General features: G+C 26.3%; 1 protein-coding gene across 1 annotated transcript in view; it reads right to left on the bottom strand.

Annotated features, from left to right (window-relative positions):
- LOC100569905 (serine/threonine-protein kinase pakG) overlaps positions 1–19,716 on the bottom strand; it is a 36,670-nt gene that overhangs the window by 2,338 nt on the left and 14,616 nt on the right. The window contains exons 4-16 of the mRNA XM_003243176.4: positions 18,382–18,483; positions 15,125–15,202; positions 13,291–13,368; positions 11,472–11,537; positions 8,138–8,200; positions 4,939–5,016; positions 3,960–4,031; positions 3,762–3,824; positions 3,381–3,644; positions 2,966–3,298; positions 2,837–2,893; positions 2,658–2,747; positions 1,958–2,047 (exon numbers count right to left, since the gene is read on the bottom strand). Coding sequence (XP_003243224.1) covers positions 1,958–2,047; positions 2,658–2,747; positions 2,837–2,893; positions 2,966–3,298; positions 3,381–3,644; positions 3,762–3,824; positions 3,960–4,031; positions 4,939–5,016; positions 8,138–8,200; positions 11,472–11,537; positions 13,291–13,368; positions 15,125–15,202; positions 18,382–18,483 — 1,434 coding nt within the window. The remainder of the gene's footprint in view (positions 1–1,957; positions 2,048–2,657; positions 2,748–2,836; positions 2,894–2,965; positions 3,299–3,380; positions 3,645–3,761; positions 3,825–3,959; positions 4,032–4,938; positions 5,017–8,137; positions 8,201–11,471; positions 11,538–13,290; positions 13,369–15,124; positions 15,203–18,381; positions 18,484–19,716) is intronic.

Raw genomic sequence — 19,716 nt, forward strand, 5'->3', positions numbered from 1 at the left:
ATTAAAAACCTAGAATAACTATTTTAGTTATTTTGTTGTGATTCGTATAATATTATTCTTGGGTATACTTGAAACTTCTAAAGTATACTATTATATATCTATGATAGTATCACGGTTTGTTGTTGATGTATAACGCGTTATAAGTACCTAATAGATATTATGATATGATTAATTTGGAATTTATTATAAGTACCTATTATAGGTAAATTTTTTTTAAATACTATAGACTATAATACAATATTATGTCTTATACCTAGACTGACATACCGTATGGTATGTCTCCGTTCAGAATCCTTTTTCTTATACAATGATATTATATCATTGAATTCAAATTTAATACCATCCATTATACAATGACCCACTTGTAACCTACTGTACAGCAGAGCGAAATCCACTTACCCACCTTTTTTATGAATATTATGAAAATAAAATATATTTTTTTGTCAATATCCACTGTACACAATATATAGTAATAATTTTTTTGATTTTTAACTTGAAGGGTGATTTCTGATAACAATTTAGATCTAGATGGTAAAGGTCAAAATTGAAAATTCCCAGTATTTAAAAAATAAATAAACAGTGCGCAAGTGTACGCTCTGCTGTACATTAGGTGTCTAAAGAAGACACTAAAGGATGTATTACATTTTAATTCAATGTATGAGAAAAATATTTCTAAACGAAGCCTAAAATATTACTAAATATTTTAAATCATATTAAATATTGATTTATTTTACTATTAAGCATAGTAGATTGAATACTTTTTTGTCAAAAAAATTTAATTTACAAGTGTCATTGTGTACCCATATAAAATATAATAATTATTTTAAAATTCAATATTTTTGAATTACAAATAAAATTGTTATTTTTAATTTAAATATCTGATTTCAAGACACGTTTGAAATTAAAATATCTATAAAAAAACTGTTTATATATATTTTAGACTTTTCTTACAGTATAAAATATTTAGAATAAGAATCCTTGTTTTATATTTTCAATCCTTAGCTATGAAAATTATACGTTTTATAAATTTTTAACAACAAAATAATTTACAAATTTTAGGAATTTTGATGAATTTGGTAAATTTTAAACTTTAGATGCTTATAAAAAAAAATGTGCCTTTGTATCTTGATTATTCCTTAACTGCTATTATAACAGCTTATGAGGAAGCGTGTGTTAAATTTGCATGCATTTTGAATCTACAAAAATATTTTATATAAATAGCTTAAAACAAGTCAAACTATTTTTATGTATAGAAAAAAAATTTGGTGAAAATTTCAAGTATCTATGGAAATTAATTTTTGAACGAATATAAATATAAATAATATTCAACAAATGTTTATATTAGCATATTGAATACATTATAATTTACATTTTTGAGCTATAATATATAAAATTAGGACATTTTTAATATATATATATTTTTTAATGACTAGGTATTAAAATCATTTTTGTTCGGTGAAAAAATTTGAAATGTAAAATCAGATTAAACATAATATAAAAATTAATAAATATCAATAATATTAAATAAATAAGAACATTTAAAATCAAAATTCAAAAATTGATTTTCAAAATCAAGAAATGTTGAAAATGTAATCTTTTTTTATAATTAATTAATGTAGCTAGGATTACATAATTAGGGTGGCCTAATTATTAGCAACATTTTTCTTGAGTTGTTTTAAATTTATTGAGAGTGTAGGATTATGAATTGTTTTCACAATGATGTGGTTAGGTGTCAAGAAACCGGATTTGTTGGTTTAAATTAATAAAATTGTTTAGTGTTTTAAAAAATTAATTTTGGTTTAAACCGAGTTCAACTCATAATGGTTTTTTTCTTTTTTTAATCAGTATTCAATTAGATCAATGTCAAATAAAAACAAAAAAATATAGTAATTAAAAGTTACAATGAAATAGATAGACAAATTACATCTATAAATTAACAATAAAAAAAAGATATTACTGTTCTGTAGTTGGCAAAGTCGATGATCTTAGTAGTTGACCTTTTGCTTTTAGATTTTGTTGAGCAATGGAAGTTTTCCGAGTCTGTTTTCTAAAAATAGAAGAAGGGGTATTTATTAATATTAATGCAAATAACTGCATTACTTAAAAGCTACAGCTTAAGTAATATGATTTGAAAAAATAAAATTCATCCTAAGCTTATGAAATATTTAAAATTGTGAGTAGGATAATGATAATATATTGGTATTTGGTTTTACAATGATGTGATAGGTCAAGTAACCTGATTTGTTTGTTGAAATAAAAAGAAACCTTTTGTATTTTAAAAAAGCAATTTTTAAATTTTTCTGTTACAAATAAACTACAGAATGCTGTTTATGAAATTGTGATTTGAACCTATACTCTATTCACGTTTAGAAGCGACCCAGGCCGACTAATGCGCATGGGCATGGGTCTCGAAGCCCACTTTTGTCCTAATTAATTGTCCTTATAATTCTAGTGTGAAATCATTAAAGTGGAGAGATCGGTTGGGCGTGACCTCTCCGCCGCCGACGAAAACTGGTCGCCGCATGGGTCACTTCTAAACGTGAATAGACTATAGTTTAACTCATAACTGTTTTCTTTTTCTCTTAAATCAATATTCAATTAGATCAACTCTAAATAAAAACAAAAAAGTATAACAGTTAAATGAAAATATATATTACTTTTCTATAGTTGATGATGTAGACGATCTTATTAGTTGACTTTTTGTTTTTAGATTACTTTGAGCAATGGAAGTTTTCTGAGTCTGTTTCCTAAATACAAAATAAAGGATATTTATAAATATATATACATATTACATATTTACAATATACATATATTAAAGCAAATAACTATGCATTACTTAGAAGCCGCAGCTTTTTTGGGCTTAGGAGTTTTCTTTTGTTTTATGATTGGTTTTCTGTAACAAATATTATATTTTAATATTTAAGTATGACTTTAAACTCTAGACTAATCCATAATATCAACAAACTTTTTTGGTGTATTGTCTTCTTTAGTGGTCAAATCAACTGTTTCATCAGTTGAGAATAAAAAATGGAATCCAGTATCTGGTAAAACTCTTGATGGTTCAGTTTCTGGTTCAACTAGTAATGGTTCAGTTTCTGGTTCAACTAGTAATGGTTCAGTTTCTGGTTCAACTAGTAATGATTCAGTTGGCACATTGTTTACATCAAAATACATGTCATCTCCCTGGTTAAATAAAGAACCCTCATCAGATGTTGAAAGTGGCATATCTGGAGTAACTGTCATTTCTTCACTTGAGATATTTGTGGATGGTCCACGGTTGTTCAGGAAAATTACTTTTCTGAATTTTTACAAAAAAAATTCTTTTCAAATTTAACTTATTAATTTTAATAATATATGATATGTATAAACTCATTACATACCTATTAAGTGTAATGAATTGTTTTGCATTATTTTTGTTTTTACGTTGATATGATTTAAGAATATTGGTTTTAGCATTATTATTGGTATTAACATTTCTGCTTAGTGGTAGTGATGGTAATGGTACTACCCACTGGTTTAAAGGATTTATAAAATTGTCAACACCTTGGAAATTATTGCCATTGCCATTATTATTATTGTCATTATGATTAGGATTATTGTCATCGTCATCATCATCATCATCCAAACAAATTACTTCAACATCGCTAATTTCATTGTACAAAATTTTAAATTAATTACTTTTCATAAAATATTTTTATATTTTAATTTTAAAATAATAATCTTAAATTTTTTTTACAAATTAATAATAATTATATACTTACTCTATTTGTCCATTTTTCTTTGATTGAACACTATCACTATGATTATTTACTGTACTTTGGACACTGAAAAACAAATATATAATATTATATTTATACAATAGAATCTGTTAAAAAACATGAAACATTTCCAAACTCATGTGTACCATATCATGTAAGTATACCTATATCTAATTTACATTTAAATATTATTTTACTTACATGGATGGACTATTCACATTAGATTGACTTAAATGGGTAGCAGAACCAAGATTTTGTACATTATTTGTTTCACTAAAAAATATAATACACTCACATTTAATATAATATATACATGTAGACATATAACCTAACTATAAATAATATTACTCTTTTTGCTACATTCAACTAATTATACTTCATCAATAATATATTACTATTTATGACATAAAATACTATTACTAATACATACAGTGAATATCACTTATCCTGATCATTGATTATTACTTATTATCAACACGTAACAAACATCAGCATTGAGTATCATTAAAATAATCTCTAGAAGTAAAATTTAAGTTTATAATTCTGCGACTCCAATTGGTTGTTCTACTTACTTCTGTGTAATTTAAAAGAAGCTCTTTGTGTGGCACATACAAAAGATAAACAAAAAAAACTGAGATCTCATTTATGCTAAATAGTAGGTTTTGAATGTAACTTATCATTGGGTAAGTCACTGTAATGGGATTGTTAAATTTGAACTCAATGATCTATTGCTGTATATACAAAAAATGATTCTGTGCAAAGAAGACGAACAATTTAAACCTTTAACAGTTACACTTACACTTATAAGAAAGCTTGTATCAAATTTTCAGGTTTTTTTTAAACACAGAAACAAGTTTTATTAACGCACATAAAAAAAATCATGTATAATAAAATTTTACATAAACTTTAGATGTAAAGGAAAACTTCAAAACTGATGTCAGAAAAAGAATCATTTATAAATCATTAAAAATAATAGTAAAATTCTTATTGGGAAACATAAATAAATTGGAAAATAGCGCAGAAGATAAAAAAAAATTCTTAAAATTATCCTAAAGAAAATCACTTGAAATTATAAAATATATTTTTAACTCTGAAAAATTATGTTGCAAATAAAAATTATTTAAATGCATTTAATGTAATATGATTTTTTTACTATTTTATATTATATGTATATACTTACACATGCCGTCCGTTCATAAGTGATTGAGTTTTACTTAATATGCAAAATGTAGTTGATTTGATTACATTATTTTTACAACTATAAAAAAAAAATGTCATTAATCGTTTAAAATAATAAGTTAATTAGCATTACTTAGTATATATTTTTTGTAATTGATACCAATTTTAGGATATAACTTGAAAAAAAAATGTTAAAAATAAATTAAAAGGAAGTCTCTCCCACAATGCTGTCTGTCTAATAATAACATAGCATAAAAAATTTGCATTAGGTAGTTTTGTTAGTTATAAGTATTTGAATTAATTTACTCATTATTAAACTTTAAACTTTAAGGTATCAATATTTTCTGCATTTTGTTGGAAGTGGTAATTCAATATATTAATAATTATGATTATAAAATTACTATATACGAAAAATGATTCTGAGCAAAGACTGTCTGTCAGTGCACTATTTGTTTTCTCTCTCTGGCCCACAAGCAACATAGACAAAACGCAGAATCATTTTATCCATGTTTTTAAGTGATCTTAGAGTTACTATTCACCCATTACAAAAAATATAGAAAATAATATTTTAGAGGGAATGACACCGATTTTATATTTTGTTGTTATTCGACTTTAAAAATAAACAAATAAATGTTGTAAATTTAAGTAATGTTTAAATTGTTTTAAAACAATATTTAGACAAATCGATATGTCATTCTCTGAAAAATATTATTCTCTACCTTTATTGTAATGGGTGATTTTACTCTAAGATCACTTAAAAATTTAGAAAAAACAATTCTGCCCAAATGCGTTTTGTCTATGTTGCACACGGGTCAGTGAGAAAAAACAAAGAGTGACATCCTCTTTAAGTAATTTATTTTACTATTAGACATTAGTATAATAGTAGGTTAAATTTATTTATGACAAAAAAATATATTTGAAAATGTCATTATGTGTATAAAATATAATAATAATATATACTCTATAAGTCTCATATACCCACAGACAATATTTTTCAATTACAACAAAATAACTAAAACTATTATTCTTAATTTTAATATACAATTTCGTCCATCCAATTAGGAACTTAAAATGTATATAAAAAATAACTGTTTATATTATATATTTTAGATTGGTTACAGTATGAACTATTTATGAGAATCCTTGCTTTTTGAACAACAAAAATTTTATTGATATTAATAGAGTAAAAAACTAAAATAAAATAAAAATTTCAAATGTCTTCACATAACTCAAAACAAGTCAAAATATTATTAAAATTTTTATCATGCATAGAAAGTGATAAAATTAATATTTAATGAAAATTTCAAGTACTTAATTTTTGAATAATAACTAAATAAGAAAATCGTTATATATTAATTTGTTAATTTATGAATAAAAAATATCCAAGTTCAAACGCTCGTAAAAAAACTAATTTGACTTTCTGTTAAACTTTTTTTTTGGTAAATGTAAGAAAACTTAAAGGAGAATTTTGGAATACATTTTTAAAGCTTAGAAAAAAAAAAATAGAAATTTTTTTAAGAATTTATAACTCAAAATAATTTGCCAATTTTCATGATTTTGATGAAATTTGTCAACATTTTAACTTTAGAGGCTCATCAAAAATCATTGTGGATTAACTTTTTTTAATTTCCACCAACGACAACTTATGAGAAACGTATTACATTTTAAAAAATGTTTTATGGACAAAAAAAAAATTAAAATGTTCTTATGCCTATAATTTATAAATACCTAAAAAAAAGTCTTAATATTTAGTAATATTTAAGGTGCATAAAAATTGTTAATATTAACATTTGTTGAAAATTTCATGTATCTATAGTTAGAGTTAACAAAATAACAAAATCAATATTTACAAAAATTGGTTTTGCGTAAAAATCTCAGTTTTTCCTTAATTTTTTGTTTGTTTTTCTTAATGCTTTTATATACTATTGAGATATTTTACTTTTGACAGCCCCAAAGTACCAAACTTGATTCACTTTCCGAGCAGAAAAGATGCTGTTGAAGAAAACTCAAATGTTATAAAAATGCACATCATTGTAAAATCAATACATTCATTGCTCAGCTCAGAATTTGAAAGGTGGACAAGTGGTACCACTCAGCTGTACAGTAGTCATTGAGTATGTCATTAAAATAAATGTGTTAGATTGTAATTCGATGATAAATCTTGCTTACAAAAAACAATTTTAACGGAGACAGTGTTTTATCCTAGCATAGGCACATACAAATTATCAAATTTAATAGTTAAAAACCACTGAATACAAAATCTTTTGTTGATAAAGTTAAGAAAAATTTTTGGGAACCTTCTATTGAAATTACTAATGTTAGCTACTCAGTTATAAAATAAATATTTTATGAATTTCTAACTGAAAAATAGTTTGCTAATATTCGGGATTTGGATTAATTTTTTCAACATTTAGACTTTATTGCATAAAAAAAATAACTCTGCTTATGTATCTTTAATATTTTTAAACTGCTATTAAAACTGTTTATGATGAACCTTGTATAAAATTTACAAGCTTTTTTATCAAGTAAAAAAGTTTTTGTTTGTAATAGTTTTAAATTACTCATAGCCATAAATAGTTTAGAGTTAAAATATTTGGTGAACATTTTAAGTGTCTACGGTTATAACTTATAAGTTTTGAGTTATACCAAAAAAATAAAATCAATTTTAAAAAAATTCCTTTTATGCCTTAATTTTTTTGCCTGGCGCTCTCAAAAACTCAAAAAATTTTGACCTTCCAAATCCAACTAGATTCACTTTTCCATCAAAAAATATGCTGATGTGTGCAAAAATCTGTGCATTTTAACAACCACAAATATTGATGAGAAAAAACCACATCATTGTAATAACGATACTTTCATCGCTACACTCAGAATTAAAAATAATAATAAAATAACATCCACATAATAAATAATATATTTCAAAAAAATTTATGAATTTATGATTTGGATACCACTACACAAAAATGCCATTTGGGCACATGACGGACAGCTCTCACTTTATTATGCCCTTGACTATAATAGTTAATATGTATTGTACACAAATATTTTAAAAAATGATCATTGAATATTCTTATAATAATCTCTAAAAATTAGAATATGATATTCATATTATAAAAAATACTTATACCGACCTATATTTTAACCTATTAATTTCAGTACCGTTACCTACTTTTCAATATTATTAATTATTAAATACTTACATAATAGGACGGCTTATTCTAGATTGATTTATATTATTTATGACGTTTACATTATTTGTTCCACTATAAAATAAAAAATAAAAATATATATTTTAATACAATATAAACATTTATAATATTTCAATTGAACAGAAATCAAATTATAGAACAAATAAAGATAATTTGTAAAAAATGTATTGTTAAGGAAAAATCTAAATTGGCTTTTTAGTTTAAACTAGGTATAACAATATTTGTATCAATAATTAAGTTATGATAAATTTTATGGTTAGTCAAATATTTAATTTATAACAACTGCTTACTGGTCCGTAAGTGACATATTATACTTAATTTTGTTTTAGTATTTAAATGTATACAAATATAAGTATTCTTATCCTATGCACAAGAGCCAATAGCAAAATGTGTTAATTATAACATTCATAAATTATTATTAATGATAAATAAAGAGAAAATGTTGGGATGAAAATAAATAAATTACGCAAGGTAGTTGATAGATAAAAAAGGGGTTCCTTATTGGGTACAGCAAACATGATACAGTAAGCAAATAAGTTATGTTGAAAAATCAGAAGAAATGAATAAAAGAAAAACTCTGAAATAAAAGTTTGAGGAACAACTATAAGTCTGCTAAAAGAATATAGGAGAAACCGAGAAATGGCAGAATGCCAGCAGTCCATCAGAATACTTAAATTGAGTTATTTATTGATGGTTTATTTATCAGAAGGGCAATGAAAATACAGCATGAAGGTTTACCTAAATATGCTGTAAGAATTCTTTAAATAATGATCTAAATGTTCATGACACTTATTGATAGTTAAGTCAAAGGCTAACTAATGCAAAATATAAGAATCATACATTTTTAATTTATGAAAAATTTTTGATTGGATATAAGTAAGCTTAAATACTTTGCACCAAATGTCCTCAATAAAAGGACTTTGGTAACTATTTGTAAAGTCAAAATAAAAAAGGTGTGTATAAATAAGTGGGTACCGCTCTGCTGTACAGTAGTTGTAATGGATGAGTTATATTTGAATAAAATGATTCTGAGCGGCTGGCATAGTCCTTGTAATATTATTATTTTATATTCGTTGCTATGGTAATAAGCAAATTGTTAGAAATTAAAATCCATTTTAGCGGTTTTTTGTAATTTGTCAGTAGTTTTTCTTAACACTTTCTAACACTAATTGGAATTTTCAATTTTGACCTCCTAAAAGTACCAAGTAGGTTCATCTTTCTAACAGAAAAGATGCTGATCTCAAAAATCGAACCATGCTTAGTATCCAAAATGTTGCTGACAAACAGAAAAAAAAGCACACATCATTGTAAAACCAATACATTCTTTTGCTCAGCTCAGAATCTAAAATGGAATTCCCAGAACACTCTACTAGTATTCCTTAAGAGGACGTGATACCCGCATGTGTTGTCTCAGTCTTACACACGTACGCCATAGCAAATGTTCGTTCAGCAGATTCAATTGTGTGCTGTAAGTTTTTATACTAGAGTGAATTGACCTAGAATCAAATTTAAAGGTAAGATTATTATCTAGGGCCCCACGTAGGCTTTTATTGATATTATTAGTTTTAAGTAAGTTATGACCTTTTTGAAAGTGTACATTTTAAAAAGGGGTGGAGGCCCTAAATAATAATCTTACCTTTAAACAATATCAAAACTAATAACACACTATTGAATCTGCTGAACAAAAATTTGTTATGTCGTACGTGTGTAAGACGGAGACAACACATGTGGGTATCACGTCCTCTTAAATGTTCATTATCAAGATGAATCAAATATTTTTCAAGGTCATTATCATTAGGAGTTTTATTTGTATCAGATAAACTACATTTTGCAGATTGGAATTCTATTACATGTAATACTAATTCTATTATTTGACTTTAAATAATAAGAAAAATAATACAAAAAATAATAATTATCTCCAACAAAAAATGCCTATCACAAATAAGAATAAAAATATTTGAATAACTTTAACACGTTGACCGCCATGTGGTCACCGGCGGTCATTTGTAAATTTCAAATTGTATGTTTTTGTGACCGCCGGTGGCCACAGTTGATCATTACTACTACACCACATGACCGCTGGCGGCCATAAATGAATATGGTTTTATATTATTAACTTTTCCATGGTGCTACAATAATGCACCCAAAGAAATGCCATGGCGTAGCGGGAATCATTACAAATTTTTTGATGTAATAAATGTATTTTTAAAATTTGTTTTATATTTTTAAACTTTTTTCAAATACATAGTATAATATACAAATTTGGAATGACACTGAAAAAATATACTTGGCGTACAGATGATGTATAACCATGTAACGTGTTAAGAAGCACTAATTTAAACCACAGAAAAGTTAATAAACCGTAACTAAAAATGTACAAATAATAGTTTTTGCCGTACAGTGGTGGGGATGATTATTATCATGGCGGCTCGTTTTCTGTATACGAGTGTACGTTCCAGTGTAGTCTTTATCTCGATATAGGGATATAGGGATTTAAGGTATTTAGTTATTTTTTACAGAATAATCAATTGATTATTGTAGGAGTGTATTATTTTTTTGTTCCCAGTAATGAAGAACCCACACCTACCAAAGCTTAGGTTTCAACTGGAACTTTTATCTCTTCATTTTCAGAAACAGTGTTCTACTTAAATACTTTTTTTTCTTAGTGGAAAGATGATAAATGATAATCATAAGGCTTACTATGCAGATTGTAAAGGAGTGGGTGACAGTATCCCATCCAAAGGATATGAGAGCCTGTGAAATCCATACATCCAGAATGAGGCTAGAGATTGCAATGAAGATGCTAATACCCCATTAGGTTAGCATTTCCTCTTTGGAAATATTGAATGTTTTTCAGCAGTAGAGGACTAATTTTGCAGTCTACTTTGAAACACTAAAATAACTGTAAACTTTTCACTAATATCAAGAAGTTTTTGGGCGAATAACATTTTTCTGCCGGCAAATATATGAAAGAAAAATGGCTTAAGGAGGTGACATGAAAGTCATTCAATACTAGAAACAAAAGGCGGTGCCAACCCTACATTGCATAAATTTGAAAGTGATACAAAATAACTATACCAATAAGTTTTAAGAAAATATACATATTTATACTGGGTCTTTAAAAATGTAACCTTTAATTCTATATAACCTTGGTAAAAGTCACAATGATGGACACTAATTATTTTAACCATTACAATACAAACAGTCTAAAATAGTTTCCAAAAGTAAAATATTTATTAATTATAATTAATTTTAGTATTCTTATATTGTATGACTAGTTATTAATATGATAAATACCAAAATGTTAGGTACAGTATATACTTACATAGTAGGAATAATACGAAAAAAACCCGAACTAGTATTGATTGTATTGCTTAAATTGTTTGAACTCCTGAAAAAAAAATACATTTAAAACTTGTGTATATATTTTTTTGTTAAGTCAATAAAATATCAAATATAAAAGAAGTGGATAAGTGGGTACCGCCTGCTCTTATGTACAATAATTGTCAAGCATGTCATTGTAATAGATGTGTTATAATTGAATTCAATGATAAATTATTGCATACGAAAAACTATTCTAAGCATACTTGTATAACTATACAAATTTAATAATTAAAAAAAAAATAAGGAGATCTGTGGCAGACAGTTTTTAATGATTTTGAAATAGACAATTTTTAAATTGCATTCATGTGAGTCTTGTAAATGTGCATGTAATAACTAATAAGTGATCATTAGCGAGTGCGACTGTGAGGAAAAGAAATAGTAGAGATTTCCCGTACAAGACACCACCGCAGTGTTGCACGCGTGAACGGTAAAAAATGTATACTCATTTGTATGTACTTTGTTCCATCCTATCAATCGACCTAATGCAATAATTTTTCAGAAAACTGACCTGAATATGTTATAATGTCTACTTGAGATCGGTCAATCCACATTTCAAGATCTCTGATTTAAATTCTGAATAATCAACATTTGAAAATATTCAAACTAAATTTACAGTTGTTGGGGGGGGGGGGGGTGAAATTGGGAAATGTGGACTGACCGATCTTAAATAAACATAATAATAAATTCAAATCAGTTTTAAAAATTATTATCGCATTACTAGGTCGATCAGTATGTATGATGGAATAAAGATTGGTATGTTTTATCTAAAATAACTGTCTGGCATTGATCCCCTTAATAAAAATTGAAAATATCTCATGGCTGTGAAGGTAGAACCACTTTTAAGAATTTCTAACTGAAAAATAATTTACAAAATCAAAAAAATTTGTCATGACTATAAATAGCACAAAAAGTCAAATTATTTAGAAAAATTTACCATGTATAGAAAATGCTAATATAAATATTTTGAGAAAATTTCAAGTGTTTTTGGTTAATTACTTTGGAATTACAACAAAATATCAAAAATATCAAATATTATAAAAGTTTTAAATTCAAATAGGAAACACATTTCCTAAAACGTCTATGAATTTCTAACTATAAATGTGTATAAAATATAAAAGATAATCGTGCCTATGTATCTTAAATATCTATGAACTACTATTAAAGAAACTTACGAGGAATCATGCATTTAATTTTCAAGCATTTATATTAAGTGAAAAAGTTTTTTTTTGACAATAATTTAATAAAAATGTACAATATTAGAAAAATTTCTTAAGGCTATAATTAACTCAAAAAGACTATATTATATGGAAAATGCTAACATAAATATTTGGTGAAAATTTCAAGTGTCTACGGACTACGGTTTTTAGTTTTGAGAGCTACATCAAAAAAATATAATCGATTTTTTTCAAAAATTGTTTTAAGTAAAAATTCTCATTTTGCTTTAATTTTTTTTTTTTTGTTTTTTCCAATGCTTTAGATAACTACAACTCAGATTTCATTTTTCTATCAGAAAAAATGATAATGTCGATAATCAGAGCATTTTTACTACCACAAATGTTGATGAAAGAAAATTAACAAAGTGTAAATATAATACATTCGCTCATAATCTAAAATACATAAAACTATTTAAAAATTTGAATACATTTTATTAATGTGATGATAAATACTATTAATTTTTTTTCCCATGGTATCGAGGGGGGACTGAGTAAGCATTACATCCCCTCTAAATACTAATATTAGGTTTACTATAATATACTTACATAACAGGAATTTGTGCATTTAATAGAAAGTTTCTAGGTATGGTAGAGTTAGTTGCATGGTTTATATTATTTGTGTTGCTACAAAAAAAAAATAAATAAATAAATAATGATACATTCAATACAGTCTTATACAGTATATTGTGCTATAACAATACATATTATGCAACCATGAGTATATAATATACAGTAAAACCTTGTTAAGACGCTCTCGAAGGGGAAATCGTAAAACCGCGCAATATGCGGGATAGCGTTATAGGCGATATCCCGCCTATTGCGCTCTTAAAGCGTTATAGGCGATACCCGCCTATTAAAAGCGTTTTAAATGTGATAATATGTAGATAGAATAAATTAGAAAAATGTTCATAGTGTGACTTGTTATGTATTACACAGTAACATAAGTTGTATTTAAAATTAATAAAAAAAAACATCAAATATACATAAAATAAAATTATTAGGAACATATTTTTTAATTATTATTTTTTTGGATTAAAAAAGTGGTAATGGTTGGTTGTTTCAATACATTATTTTTATAATTATTCGATAAGAAATTTTCCAAAAAGTGGGGGTCTTCTTGTGAGACGTTACCAAAGTCGGCTTTGTTGAAACAGTTTTTAATAACTTCTGGTTTTATCTCATCCCACACGATTGAAACATAATGAATAGCATCTAAAACATTGATTTTGGGGATTTTTCTATTTTAAAAGGTTTGATAAGCCAGAAATTAGAGCGTATATGCGGGATTACATATTATGCGGTGGCGTATTAAGCGTGTTTTTTTCAATGTTAAAAGTGTACAAGTACCTAGGACCGGGAAAAATCCGCGTGTTAAGCGGGATGGCGTATTAAACGGGAGCGTCTTAACGAGGTTTTACTGTATTATAATAATTATTATAAGTACTTAACAATATTATATTGGAATCAAAAACATACAATATCTCAAGATAATCTTTAGAAGTAAATATATATTTAATATTATAGGGACCAAGTCAGTGTTGCATTCAGAATTATTATGTATTATTTTATACAGAAGTATATAATTTGTTTATTAGTAGTTTTTGAGTTATTGAAATCTAACCTAATTATTATTAGAATATAATTTCAAGTAAATTTGATCTTATTTAATTTGACTGAGGTATAATTTATATCAATATAATAATTTATTGTATGCTGTTTAAAAAGCTTGTAATAATGGTTATACCCATAACCTGTATCATATGGTTTTTGTCATCAGTGTATTTATTTTTATTTATCCAATATTTGTGGAAATAAAGCAAGCATTCAAAGAACAAAATAAACAAATATTGATAATTTTTAATGATAGTGATAAAAAAGTAACATCCACAAATTTTACTTTAGTTGTAAATACAAAAAATGTATCATAATAAAACAGCAGTTAAATTGAATCTGTATGGTTTGTAATACATAGTTCATTGATGTGATAAAATCAGATTCACAGTTTTTTGAAAACCTTGGACATACCACTCCTTGAGGTTTTAACCTTTATTACCTATCTATATTATTTATCTAAACTAACCATTTAATTGAAAGATCATAATAATGATTACATCTACATTATAAAAATAAAGAAACTATGAAATACAAAATAATTAATTAATATTTAATTATGATGAACCCATCATTAAACGAACAATTTGGGATGATACCAAATAATGCTGAAAACACAATATTCAAATAGTCTGCCTAATTGTACACTGACATTTTTGTAAGTAAATCTGAGCTATCAAAAGTTTTCAATTAGATATTTAAAATGAGTCTATATATAAATAACAATCATATTTCCGTGTAATAAATAAAAAATTTATTATATACTTACATGATAGGTCTTAAAGATCGGTTATTAAGATCTATACCAGAATTATCAATACGGTCAATAATAACATCATCAGTGTCACTAGAAAAATAAAATTACTTATATGTATAACTATATAAGTACAATAATTTTAACAATTAAAAGGGGGCTAACTTTATGTAGATCACTTTAAGTCCCCACTGTACTATAGCTAGATAAAATACTATTAAAAATTATTATTTAAAATCCAATTTTATTTACATATTATAGGTACGTTTTTATAAATAGGTTTAATACAAATATAATAAATTCTAATTATAACAATAATTTGTCCAAATAAAAAGTATTGGCAAGTGGGTTATCCGAGTTCTAAGTCAATTTTTTTGTTGCTTACTTTTTTAGATTAAATACATTATCCTATCTTTACAGTAAATTATTTAAAGTATTTGATGACTCATCTATCCTATAGTTTTTAAACTATATGAAGTATATTGAGTAGCTTTCAATGAGGATTTAAATACTGGGAGTTTTTTTGAAGAATTATTTTTTATAAATCATAATGTATATTTTATATCACATTGATAGTATAGTATATATTTAAGCATTGCTCCATGATTTAAAGTTTTTTTCCGATATCCAATTTTTTTTTCAACTAATTGTTGTAAATCCATGTATAATTAAGTACCTCATTAAATATACATTTTACTGATAAGAGGTACTTCAATTTTCCTGGTAACATTAACGATGGTAACATTAATGATTATAAAAATAATATTATATTTAAGGTTAGTATATATTAATAGTATATTATGTTTTAGTAAATTAATTATTATAAACTGTTGCATCTTTAAGAGGACGCTACATCCTCATGCATTGTCTCCATCTTACAAATGCATACCATAACTAATAGTAGATTCTGAATAATCCATTTTTATTTTTCGATATAAACGCCAATCGGCTTATTATATATAATCAGTAAGAAATAATACATATAAAGGTAATTGTTATAACATAAGAAGACATAAATGTTGTAGATAATAAAATAATGATAAATTAAAAATAAACAAAACACAATAAAATTACAGAAATTTAAGGCCATATATCAACATTATTATCATTTGAACTATGCATTGTTCTAACAAAGGGATCATTTGATAAAAAAATTTAACAAAAAAATAGGATGTGAAATACCTCAGGAGTCAATATGAGGTCTAACAAAAAATGAAGAAGTATAATATAATAATCCCTAGATCTTTTACCTTGGATATGTAATTATAGGTATAAATATAATCAACAAGATTCCGTGATTTAGAAAATGATAAAAATTTACACTTATCAGAGTTGAGAGTAAGGCCAATAGTGTGACACCAGTTAAAAAACTATTGAACCATGATTGAAGGACGCCAAAATCAATTGACCTTTTATCAAATTTATAAGAAAAATATTATCTAGTGAATCTCTAAAGTGAGTTATGAGAATTTTAAAATGTACAAACAATTTACAATTTTAAAATTATCATAACTTGCTATAAAATTAAAAAAGAAAATACCCTATGATATTCATTAGATAATAATATTCTTACTTCTAAATTTGATAAAAGATCAATTCGCTCTAATATTTAACATACCAAAATAAAATGGATTATTCAGAACGAACAATTTGCTATGTAATGCGTTAGTAAGATGGAGACAATGCTTACGGGTGTAACATCATCTTGAGATATAATAGGTGGAACTATTATAAGCTCAACCCATTATACCAGGGGCGCCATTTGTGAGGTGCAGGGTGTCTTTTGGCGACCCTATTTTTGCATTTATTATAATATTTAAAATTGAATATTCTATAATCAATAGTAAAAGACCAAGAGTATTAGCCAAGACCAATAGACTAATTATTGGTGGCGGTGCCCGGCATTGGAGGCTAATTCCAATTTCCAGAATATATCCAAATATAGTATAAAAATAAATATGAGACGACGCGACAAATTGCAATGCCTTGTTCTTCATGATTCGGTTTTGCTCTGCAAGAGAAATTGGAAAATCTAGTGGGAGTTATCGTCAATTGTTATTAACGCCAGTACGGCTACGAGACGCATCTATGACTATTATTATTTATGATTAATGATTGCATCGTGTTGACTTTTCAATAAAATATAGGTATTAAAATATTTGCACTGTTGCTGCTTAATATGCTCTGTGAAAATATTTTTGCTTTACACATACCTAGTCAAACCATAATTCTATTTTTCAGGTTTGTTGCACAACTTAAATTTGTTTTTCAGAAAAAAACTAAAACTTATTTAAGATTTTTGAGTTATTCAACTATTCTAGTGATTATTATTTCAACTCAAAATGTCCATTCTTGTCAACTTTTGCTGAACATAACAAATATTTTGGAATTGACCTGTCCAAAATTCCATCAGAATTTTTTTCGGCAAAATCAATACTCACACAAAATAAAATGCTGAATCTTGATTTAGATTTTATGGTTCATACACTTAAAAATCTTCCTATTGCATTTTCAGAGACTTTAAACATTTTTAAATCTGATCAAAACACTACCAGTCATTACTGCTTCAAATGGGAGATTCTTTTCCTCGTTAAAAAAAGTTAAGTCTTATTTAAGAACCACAACAGGGGCTGAATGTTTAAGTGATCTGATGGTAATAGAGGTCCAAAAACATGAAACAAGTCAAATTGACTTTGAAAATGCCGTAGATAAGTTTGCCAAAATGAAAAATAGGAGATTTCCACTTATTTGAACTTGCTTTTTTTTTTCTAGCTTTCAGCTTTGTTAATTTTTTAGTTATGATACTACTTACTAATTATGATTTACCTATTATATATACAATATACTTGCAAATTGCTAAATTGCTTACTAAACTTGTAATTACTATTATCTACTATACTATTATAGCTGTTGGTACTAAATATATTTATAACTCCTGTATAAAATATTTAACTATAATTTCATACTCAAAGTTTCCTGGTGAAGAAAGATATTTGAAATAAATTGCATTGATACCTATACCTACTAAATATTATCAGATCTATATCAAAAGACAAACAAATTATTAATGAATAATTTGAATTCATTAAAATATACCCTTCAAGAGCTTAACCCCATACAAGCGACTTACACACAAACAATATTTGTATTTTTAAAAAAGTGGCCTGACAAAAAAAAATTGGCCTGCTTAAATTTTGGCACCCTTATTATAAAACTCAAATGCCGCCCCTGTACACAACTAACAATAAAATTAAACTGTATTATCTACTTACACATTGGGCTCATTTGTACTAGACATATTTACTTCAAGTACTGAAGAGCTTTCTGGATTTCCAATAGGTGTATCATTTTCAATATCAAATTGATTTGTAATACTATAAAACAATACATGATAAATTACATACAAAATATATTATTTAACATTCAAATTTTAAATTGCTTATAGCAAAATAAATATTATAATTAATGGATTTATTTAGAGATGCTATAGGCACACTATTCTCAATATACCATTAACATGAATTAATATATTAAACATTATTACAGAATAATTCCTTTAGCATTTCCTCTGGGTATACAAATATTCTATTTTCCTAATGATCATAATTTGATAAATATTTAATTTAAATTAAATTTAAACTTGTCCTTACTCAAAACACACAAAAAAAATGTTATTTATATTTTATTTTTATGTTTTTTATTTGATTTAAATAAATTAGGTAGGTACTGTTAACAATGATATCCATAACATTCTTTATAGGTACAGTACCTATTATACTTTAAAAAACAAAATACTGTAACTTACAAACAATTTATACACTTCATTCAAAATCAATAATTTTTATGATGGAAAAAAATATTTATAATTTTTATTAGGAACTCTAGATCAATTCAACAACTTCTTCCTTACTCTTGGCCACAAATTTGTAATAGGAGGTGATCTAAATGCTAAAAATATACAATGGGGTTGTCGCGTAAACAACCCTTGTAGAAACATTCTCGAAATTACAACACAAAATCGCAACTACAAAGTACACTCTTCTCCATCGCCAACCTACTGTCCCACTTCACCCAGAAAAAGGCCTGACATTTTGGACATATTTATATATAAAATCCCCAACAGTTTTCACAGCCTAACAACTAATATCAATGACCTCTGTTCTGACCATTCAGGTATCCTCTTAACAATTGACACTGTCCCTCTTTTTAAACCAAAACAACCAAGCCTCAACCTAGGCCAAATGGACTGGGATAAATTCAGATCCACCCTTGATAGCCAATGTAACCTCAAAACTAGCTTAAAACCTCCAAACGATATAGATGAAGCCGTGCATCTTCTAACCAAGTCAATACAAGAAGCTGCTTGGTCCTGCTCCTCCCCAATGCCAACTACAAACCTAAATAAGAATCTTAATTTCAGACAAATGAAAAGCTCGTGCTACCTGGCAGAGAACCAAATATCTCTCAGACAAACGTAATCTTAACAATCTAACCAATAAACTCAAGACTTTTAGCCTCTATTACATCAGACAATTTTACCAAACGTCTCGTCTCTCTCTCGTCTACGGACAACTCACTGTGGCAAACAACAAGGAAAATCCTCCGAA

This window comes from Acyrthosiphon pisum, chromosome A2 (genome assembly GCF_005508785.2).
Source record: "Acyrthosiphon pisum isolate AL4f chromosome A2, pea_aphid_22Mar2018_4r6ur, whole genome shotgun sequence".
Taxonomy (NCBI): domain Eukaryota; kingdom Metazoa; phylum Arthropoda; class Insecta; order Hemiptera; family Aphididae; genus Acyrthosiphon; species Acyrthosiphon pisum.